Here is a 10,388-nt window from a genome sequence, read left to right as displayed (position 1 = left end):
CGACAGGCACATCCGTGCCTTCTGAAAAGAGGAAAAAATTGTGTTTTCTTCCTTTCATAAGAGGCACAAATTTACCTTCTATGCAGGCACAAATTTGCTCGTGCGAGAGGCATATATTTACTTCTCATAAAGACACCGATTTGATTCCACGACAAGTACAATCATACCTCCGAAAAGAGAAAAAAAATGTGTTTTTTTCTTTTCTTCCTCGAGAGACACGAATTTAACTTTTATGCAGACACAGATTTACATTTGCGAGAGGTACATAGTTACTTTCCATGTAGGCACGAATTTGATTCCTCGAAAGACACAATTGTACCTCTCAAAAAATATAAATAAATATGTTATTTTCTTTCATGAGAGACATAGATTTACTTTTCGTGAAGGCACCGATTTGCTTCCGCAAGAAGCAAAATTGTGTCTCTAGATAAAAAGTGTTTTTTTCATGAGAGGCACATATTTACGTTGGCAAGAGGCAAATCTATGTCTCTCGGGAAAGAAGAAAAATGCATGCCTCCGTTTCTTTTCATCTTTTTTATTGTGAAAAAGAAGTTCGTTCAAACTTAACAATATAATATCTAATTTTAAAGGCCTCAACGTGAGGAATTCAACAGTAAAAACGATTCAAGATTGGAACACATGGTTTATAAGATAAAACATTTTAATAAAAAAACTGTAAAAAGAAAAAAAACTTCCGGGTTACAACAAGTGACGAATATGCAATGGGTCACTTGTCATAACTCGAGAAGGTGGAGTGATATTTTCTATTTGTAGAGAGTACTCCTTATTTCATGATTTTGTGGACGTGATGTTTTTAAGCTGTGGTGAGTAGTAAATTCAAAAATATATTAAATTGTTTAAAAAATATGTATTTTTATGGCATACTCTTACGAATGTTTGAAGAGCTTGTAAAGTTTCATCATGTAATCACATTTATGGAATTCATGGCAAAACAAAACAAAGTCAAAACTCTAAAAATGCTAATTTTGATAGCATTTTGGAGCACTATTTTTTTTGTCACGACTTTCACAAATATGATTTCATGCTGAAATTATGTAACCTTTCAAAATATTTGTCAAAAATTACCATAAAAATTTCGACTTTTTTGTATATTTCAAATATATTTTTTAAATTTTCAGTGCATCCAAGCTCATTTGAGCTCAGGTGTAGAAGGGCACTATCCTCCCACTTTTCATAAGTACTCTCTCCGTTTCATAATATAAGTCTTTTTTGAGATTTCATTAGAAGACTACATACGGATGTATATAGACATACTATAGAGTGTAGATTCACTCATTTTCCTCCGTATGTAGTCTTCTAGTGAAATCGCTTAAAAGACTTATATTTAGAAACAGAGGGAGTACTACACTACAGTGCACAGTTTGAAGACTCATCATTGTTCGCGGCCCCCTCGGTCCATGGCCGTTCGTTAGTGCCGGCCGGTCAATGGCTGAAATCACTAATTGAAGAATACTTCTTACAAGATTACTAACATATTTTCAGGTTGTGATAAGTGAGCATTTGTGTCACATGTTGAAATGTAGGATTTTTCAATATTTTTTGTAAATGTGTATTTTGAAAACGTTTTATCTTTTAATCCATGCGTCCAAATATCGAAACATTTTCACTGTTGGATTCTTCGTATCGATATCTTTAAAACTAAATCACATATTGATAGATTTTAACAGACTTTTTTTTCACAAAAAAGGACGATAAAAGGGGACAGAAAACTGTGCCTTTTGTGGAAGAAAAAAAAGACGTTTTTTTTTCGTTTTCGAGAGGCACAACATGCGCCTCTTGTGAAAGCAAAACGTATCTCTTGCCAAAAAAATTCAGAACATATTTTTTCCGTTTCAGAGAGACACGGTCGTGTTTCTTGCGAAAGCAAAACCATGTCTTTTTTTTTTCATTTTCGAGAGATACAACCGTGCTTCTTGCGAAAGCAAATCTTTGCCTCTCGTGGAAACAAAATTATGCCTCTCGCAATTTATTTTTAGGAAAAGCGTTTTCTTTTTCGTAGGCATGACCGTACCTCTCGTGAAAGAAAAATCATGCCTCTCAAGGAAAAAGTATCATTTTTCATTTTCAAGAGGCACGGCTGTGGCTTTCATGAAAGCAAAATACGTGCCTCTCGTGAAAAAAAAAACGTGCTTTTAAAAAAATATATTTTTCCATGCAATTTTTATTTAATATTTTGTGAAAAACTATGAAAGATCGCTGAAAACCGAAGCGCCGAAAAACCTAAAAAAAATCCAAAAAGCCAAAAACGTATGCAAAAAATAAAAAAAAAAACCATTCAAAACATGACACGTGACGGCGACTGAGAACTCGCCAAATAACTTCACGCATGAGTGATCATTGGAAGACTTTCGAAGAAGCGCTGGTCAATTGGTTGCTCTGGCCGGGGACAGCTAGATTTAGGCCTGATTGGGCTACGGTATAGCCAGCCTACGGTTGCTGGGTAGCTTGCAGCGGAGCCCATGCATGGACTCCTGCAGCCCTCCTCATAATAATAGAAACTTTCTCAAAGAAAAAAGGGTGTGGAGTCCTCCTCGAGTGCGAGGCATGAGCAAAGGCGACGGCCACACGAATTTCTTCTTCCTTTTCGACAAAACACGACGGCGACTGGACGGAACCGTGGAATGCACGCGCGGGCGGCAAGTGGGCAACACGCGGAGATCCGTCCAAGGACCACGCGCACGCATGTCCAAGACCCCCACCCCCCAAATCAGCAGCAGCGCACCTGCTATAGCCTTTGCCATCGTTCGTCACCCCCGCCGCAAGCTGCTTGATCGAGCTCCTTCGGTTCGATGATTCCTTCCCGGGGCCATCACGTCAAATCGAGGAACAGGTAAAGGCCGAACACGCGCGACCGATTCAGTTTCAGCCCATGCGCGTGTAGCAATTAAGCATCGTATCTCGCCTCCGCGACACCGCGAAGTTACTGGATCTGAACACAGGTTACACGCGACAGTCTTGTTTTGTTTTTTCCTCCAAGATAGTACTACACGCCATGACTCAAGAGCAAACTTTAACCGGACGAGTCCGTCCATGTTCTTTTATCGCCCGCAAACAAAAACGACGATCCAACGCAGAGATTCAACCCTAAATCATGTTTACTTCGCCGATCTATTTTAAATTTAAATTTAGGTTATATTTGGATCGAAGGCGAACAGAAAACGGACGCTTTGTGCGTCCTCCTTGTTCGTTGCACGTCTCATCTATCCCACCTGTTATCCATTCATCCATTCCATTTTTATTTTTCTCTCTCTTCCATTCATCGTGTGTTGATCTCGTGTCCGTGCAAAGCAGGTGCTGCCCAAGCCGGTCACTGTCGTGTTTGTAGGTGGCACGCCCGTCGACATCGCGCACCTGGAGGCTACCGGAAAGGATGAGGACCTCGTAGCCCCCGTGCGGCGCGGTCCACATGATGATGTTAGAGGACCAAAGCATGGGCGGGCGTGATGGGGAGCGCAACTGGAGGCCAAATCCAACACAGCGGACCGAGTTATAGGACGGGCACGGGGCGAGCTACGGGGTGGCGAGCGGGGGCGGCGAGCTGCGGGGCGGGGCGCCGACGCAGAGGCGAGCTCACGGAGGCAGGGCTAGGCGACGTGAGAGCATGCTCACGAGGTGTTCGACTGAATGCCTACGCAGACATGCATAAAATGTGTTTGCCTCCCGTTGGGCACACGACCGATCCCAATGTGAAAGCGAACACAGACGGACGAATAGGCAACCCAAATAAACAAAATCGGCGTCCGTTTGGGTCGCTCGGTTAGAGTTACTCTAAGGGCATATCGAACGCCGACCTGCAAACCTCATGCATGCATCCGGACCGCGCTATCCGTATGGCACGCCATCGAAAACGTCCTATATCGGTATGCGGCGTGGTCCGAACATAATTTTTCCTGTAAATTGGAGACAAACATGAGGCTTTGCGGGAGTCCGAACACGCTATTACACCCGTTTTTTACCGCCCCGGCCCACACAAACCATCCACCCTTGCTTGTCCGCGCGCGTTCTAGCCCCACGACGGTTGTTCGCATTCATGTTGTTGTAGACCGCACCGTTCCATATTGAAGACGGTTCAGGACAGACACGACCTCTCAATGCCTCCATCATTGCAGTTGAAGTTGTGCGCCGATCAAGGATGCCACCCGCTGCACGGCCAACGAAACACACTTATTGCCACATTCAAATGTATTCATTAAATCCATGCGAAAGCAGAGGAACCTACTTCGGCCACACATTCATTTATGAGTAGGCTGACATTAAACACAACGCCAGGCAAGCTCCTCCCATCGACCCTCTATTTAAACGAGTCCACATGCCGGCAAAGAATCGCACCACCAAGGCCATTCCCCATCTCCTTTTTCTCCAACCATTCGACGCAATCCGACGAGCAGGAAGAGCAGTTCTTGGGCATAAAAGTCGGCTAGGTAGCCCGTCGAGCCAGCCGGATACGAGCGAGGCAGCTCACTGCTCCATTTCCCGCGCATGGCTCGATGGAGCAAGGTGCCACCCCAAGCCGATGCGTGGTTCAGCAACTCAGCGCCGCAAGCCAGCTCGCGGAGAAGTGGCGAGTTGCTCCACGGAGGCATGCGTGAGAGCACGGCGGAGCGGCCATAGTCGCTTTGTCGACGATGCTGCATCGTACCGCGTCTCCCATGGATGATACCGTGCCATCCACCGTCAACACACGCGTAACCGTGCCTTATCGGCTGAGAAAGAAGCCGGTTGCGCGAAGATCAACGAGTCGGCGGCCAGCGCATCCGCGTCCGCTGCCAACATGAAGAGAAATTAGAACACAGGATGCCGCCGCGGCTTGTGTCCCATTCGTGCCACCATCGGCTCGTCACGGACTTGTACGTTCGGTGACCTACCCGGTTCTTTATTTCAGACCATCGTCGGCCCCTATCTGGGCTCCATGGAAGCGGCGGCTTTCCCTTCCCCTCCGGCTGAAGCAGCAGCCGACGGTTCCACTCCGATGAGCGGTGGGAAAGGAGAGCGTATCCGTGTCGTGAAAGTGTACGGACGGTGGATGAGGGGTTTCACTCCGTAGTTTTTTCCTTTCTAGTTAAAAGTATGTTTGAAATGTAAACTTTTTTGTCGGGTTTGTATGAAATTCGTCATGTTTATATGAAATCTGATCATATATAAATGAATTTTGTCTGATCAATTCAAATCGTTATCAAAATACAGGCGGCTATGTTTAAACGGTGGTCTTCCATGTCAATATCCGCAGACTGATTTCCTAGTCCGCGAACGGATACGGAAGGAAAAATTTACAGGTTGTTGTTAAAGATACGCCAACATTGACGAGGAAGCAACTACCGCTCTCCTCTCACTCCTTTTCCGTTTTCTTATCAGTGAAGGAAGAGCAGGCCGCGCTCACACAGCCTCGTCGTCGCGAAGCACAGGCTGTGTGACACAGGTCCGTACACCGTCGTCGTCCCTCGCGACGTCGGCCAGCTTCCTTCCAATTCCAAGCCCAAGGTGGTGCGGTGCGACGTCAGATAGAGCAAGGAAACCAGCGGGATATATTCGCTAAACTAATTAAGCGAAATCCATTGACGCTGGTCTCTGTCTCTGTCTCTGTGCCTGTGCTTGTTAGCCTGGCGAGGGGCCCGCGCGCGCATTCCGTCGAGCACATCGCCTACATATATACCCCACGAACGCACGCACGCCGTGGATACCAGTACAGCGCCCACAAGCCATCGATCGCAACCGCCCTCCGTCCTCTCCCCCCTCCTCGCCACCTCGGGCATCAGCACCTTTCCCCCGATCTCGTCGGAATCCATGGCGTCCAAGTCCGCGGTCACCCAAGGTAATTAGTTCCTTCCATCTCCCGGCCAGCTATACTGACTGAGAAGCGTATATATATACCACCTGGGATCCGCCATGGCTCTGTTTCTCCACGCTCTGTGGGGCTGGGGCGGCGGCAAGCCTCTGGCGCTGGTGCTCACCTCGGTTCTTCTCTGTGTGCTGCGGCCAGGTGGGCAGCCGCCCAAGGCCAAGGAGGAGCCGCCCACCTCCATGGCGGACGTGTACAACCACGAGCTGACGCCGCTGCAGCGGCACGTCGCCTTCTTCGACCGGAACAAGGACGGCGTCATCCACCCCTCCGAGACCTACGAAGGTACCGTACGTCCGCACGTGGCGCGCGCGCGCACACACACACGCATGCCGATCAATCGGCAGGAATCACGCTGGTAACTGAGAGGCTCGTTCCGGATTGCTCTCGCGACGGAAAACTGACGATGCGGTTGGGTGGGTTTGGTGCAGGGTTCCGCGCGATCGGGTGCGGCGTCGCGCTGTCCGCCTTCAGCGCCGTCTTCATCAACGGCTTGCTCGGTCCCAAGACGGTACCGGTATGCACGCAACCAAAACTCCCGCTCTCCCTCTTGTTTTCCCCCCTTCATGATCGATCTCTCTGTGCATGATTGGGATGCGTACCCGGCCTGTTACACCACTGTTCTAGGTGCACTTGTGACTTGTGGTTGTGGGGCAAAGCTTGGTTTGCCTTTTTCATGCCTAGTTGCTTTCAGAGTTAAGGTGGGTGCTTTTGCATATATATTTTTTCTTTCAGAACGCAGGCTCTCGAATACACACGGGCACGCGCTCACCCTTGTAAACGCAAGCACGTCAAATTCCTACGGGTATCTACTAAGAGCAACTCTAGCAGACCCCGCATCCCGCCCGATCCGGAAAATAATCGTCAAAATGCGAGTCGGGCCGGAAAAACCTGTCCGATCAGACCCCGCATCCCGCCCCGGCCCGCAAATATTTTTGCGGTGCGCGGCAAAATCTCGGCCCCAACCCGCGTATTCACGGGTTTCCACCTCGCCGATGCGGTGCTCTGCATATAAGCGGAGGCGGTTGATGGGGGGACATTTCAGCCCGTTATGTGGGGTCTGCATCCATGGCCGTGCGCGCCGGTCCGCAAAGGTGTTTTTCCGCGAACTGCAAACACGTTTTGCAGACCGGAGGGATGCGGGGTCTGCTAGAGTTGCTCTAAGCTACATCGACGGACATGCAATGCCGCTAAAAGGATAGAGCCGAAAAGACTAAAGTAAATTCAGAATAAGTGAGATCACCCATGCCAACTCTAAAACTTGCATCCGGATGGACAGGTTCCATCACAAGAAACATAGACATGCATAAGTCTCCTACTTTTGCACAGTTGGTTTACTTTTTTTTTTTTTTGAATAGGTTAACAAGATTTCAGTAGTACACGAACAGAGCACAAACTAGATGGATGCTTGATTTAGATGGACAGGGCCGTGTAGCAAAACGGCTGCAGGAGATCCTAATATTAGCTAGTTTCTCATTGATCAAAGGGGTCGTAATTACATGGCGTAAAGATCTACAAATGGATTCGCAACAGGCATTACTAATACTCTCGTATACAACTGTCTCAGACTAGCCATAGTGTAGAGTAATATACGCTAGTAACATGAATATATGCTATGTTACTATTTTCGTAGTGGGTAGTGACATAAGTATGATCATGTAAAGTTTCATTTATTAAGTTATAGACTCATATTGCGTTGAGACGCACATGAACATAGACATGTAAGTTATGCTTTACAAACGCGCGCAATGTTAATTAGTTCATGTAGCATGGGTTCAGTCTTAAAGGGAAATGAATAGCCAATGATTTAGCTATGCATACCTTTGTACAACGAGACAAGGAAACTTTAGCGAGATCTATGTGCACTTCGCTTATTCTAAGCAGGCGATGGTAACATGCAAGTACATCCTATACTTTAGATTGGCCCAACTGAACTCCAGCCAGCAATGGATGGTCGGTCTGTTGCATATCTCTTTCACAAAAGAGTTTCTCATCTTTCTTTTTAGAGAAGAGGCTCAGACCAAGAAAAGGCTCGAGCCTAGCCCGACTTGAATTAACAAAGCCAAAATAGACGACCATCCAGAAATTAACCCTTGCTGCTCCCAAAATAGATGAAATGTTTGGCCTTCCCGGACAGAGCAAAGGATGATGGGAGTAAATTGGGAGCATCTAGCTCGTGCTAAGGTAACTAAAAGATGCTGCTGCTGCTGCTGCAAGCCTGCAACAGTTAGGCTTTGGTTCAGACTTCAAAGTATTCGACAGAGTGCCATATGACCAGGCACCTTCTGGCCGAGAAACATATACCTAACGTGAGGGCATGCACATGCAAACACATATTGCAACAAGAAAAGATGCATTATTCACCTCCACTTTTCTCAGAAGAGAAAGCGAAAACACTGAGCAATGGAGCACTGTCAGGCTTTTCAGTTGATCGTTGATCTCTTTAGTCTTTACAGCAGGAAATGGGGATTGATTCAGTTGCAAAGAGGTGCTGATTGGCTAAAGTTTCCCGCTAATTATTAATCATCTTGTGTCGTTACTGATGCAGGAGAACATGAAGGTTGGAGCATTCAAGTTTCCGATCTACGTAAAGAACATCCACAAGGGCAAGCATGGGAGCGATTCGGGTGTATACGATGCCAATGGAAGGTATTGGTTGTCATCTCGTATTTGTTCATGTGTGCATCACCGCCCTACCTCCGTTTCAAATTAAGTCGATCCTTCAAAGTTTACAATCAAACTTCTCTAATGTGGAGTATTAGCATTCAAAGATACTTCATGAAGACTGGTCTGCCTCTAAAATATCATGTATTTTCTACATAGGGGCATTTTCTTTATCAGCGAAGATATATACTAGCTGAACTTAAAAGAGGGCAGCCAATTACTTGCAAAGTAATGTGGAGAGAGAGATATATATATACATGTTAGTGGCAACTCCCTGAAACCTAAAAGAAACTAAAGTAATCGTGCCACCTTATCATATGGATGCATGACTGTCAAAGCACATAGATCTGAAATATAATGTTAAGGGAAGCAGTTGGGAGTGTTGTGTTGTGTTTGTTCTTTCCCACCTTTGTACAAACTCTCAAGGAAGAGATGCCACAGTGCCACACACTCAACAATAAACTACCGGCCAATGTGAGTCGCATGAGATTAGTTTAGGTATTATGGCATAGGACAATGTTGCTATGACGTGCAGAGAAGTTGAACAACCGATAAGTTGCACCACCCAATGGTAAGTAAAAAAGATGAAGATAGCAACACAACTCTAAAGCATAGGTATCATCTAGATATATACAAAGATAATGCAACATGGGTGCATAACTGCATATGTGCTAACCTTACAGTCTATCTAACTTGCAGGTTTGTTCCTGAAAAGTTTGAAGAGATATTCAAAAAGCATGCTCACACCAGGCCTGATGCCCTGACAGGCAAAGAACTGAATGAGTTGCTTCAAGCAAACAGGGAGCCCAACGATTTGAAAGGACGGTAAGTTACGATTCATGTAGATTATGAAGTGAACGATGGAAATATAAGCTGTGCCCTTTAGCTCATGTTTCTTTCCTTTTCTGGAACCAACAACTGCAGAGTGGGTGGCTTCACAGAGTGGAAAGTTCTCTACTCGCTGTGCAAAGATAAGGAGGGATTTCTTCACAAGGAGACCGTCAGGGCGGTCTACGATGGCAGCCTGTTTGTGAAGTTGGAGCAAGAGAGGAAGCAAGCTAAAGAATCTGCCAAGAAGAAATGATGAAACTATCTATCCCAAAACCCTCTTATTTGTGGTTGTGCGCAAGTTATGTGTGAATTATGGCGTGCTTGCGAATATGGTTTTATAAATTAACGTTGTAATCTGATTTCGTGTGTTTGTTTGTTCTTTTATGGAATGAGAATTCAATGCATGTTTGTCTAGATATCGGAATTGTTTGCAATTTAGGATGTTTTCGGATTATTTTTAAGTTTTAACCTTAGAGCATCTTCAATAGGAGCCCAACCGCCGCACGCTAAAGTCATTTTGCAGCGTTGAAATAGCAAATTATAACGCGTCGGAGCGCGTTGGTTCCAGCGGCCGCCGAAAAATATTACGCGCGCCGCTCCAGCAGGCGCTGCAAAAAAAAACACAGCACGCCCCAACATAAACAACATACGAGACTACAAACAAGTTTTAGAAGCACTACAACATCAAACATACAAATCATCATTCATTTTGTTGGCCATTCCATGCCACCCACTCCTCGATTAGATCCTTCTGAAGAAGATCATGCGTTTCGGCACGTCGAGTGACATGATAATCGGGTCACCCTCGCAGTCCGACGACGCACTCGCATAGGATGTCCAATAGCTCATACTGAGAGTAGTCTAAATCTTAGCCACACTCATTTTCGATGATCATGTTATGCATGATCACATAAACGTGCATGATGTACCAAAACATCTTTTGATCCCAAAATCTAGCGGGTCCTTTCATAATAGCAAATTGGGCTTGCAAAATCCCAAAAGCTCTATCCGCTCGCCGAGCATTGTGGAAATCTAG

General features: G+C 46.0%; 1 protein-coding gene across 1 annotated transcript; it reads left to right on the top strand.

Annotated features, from left to right (window-relative positions):
• Window positions 1–5,433: 5,433 nt before the first annotated feature.
• On the top strand, window positions 5,434–9,768 carry LOC123406954 (probable peroxygenase 5). The gene is made up of 6 exons (XM_045099973.1): window positions 5,434–5,830; window positions 5,999–6,142; window positions 6,289–6,374; window positions 8,406–8,506; window positions 9,221–9,346; window positions 9,446–9,768. Exons 1-6 carry the CDS (start codon window positions 5,803–5,805, stop codon window positions 9,603–9,605), a joined length of 645 nt encoding a protein of 214 aa, XP_044955908.1. The 5' UTR covers window positions 5,434–5,802; the 3' UTR covers window positions 9,606–9,768.
• The last annotated feature ends 620 nt before the right edge of the window (window positions 9,769–10,388 follow it).

The sequence above is a fragment of the Hordeum vulgare genome, chromosome 7H, assembly GCF_904849725.1.
Source record: "Hordeum vulgare subsp. vulgare chromosome 7H, MorexV3_pseudomolecules_assembly, whole genome shotgun sequence".
Lineage (NCBI taxonomy): Eukaryota > Viridiplantae > Streptophyta > Magnoliopsida > Poales > Poaceae > Hordeum > Hordeum vulgare.
Note: the sequence above shows the minus strand (reverse complement) of the source record. Positions and strands in the feature narration are given on the sequence as shown.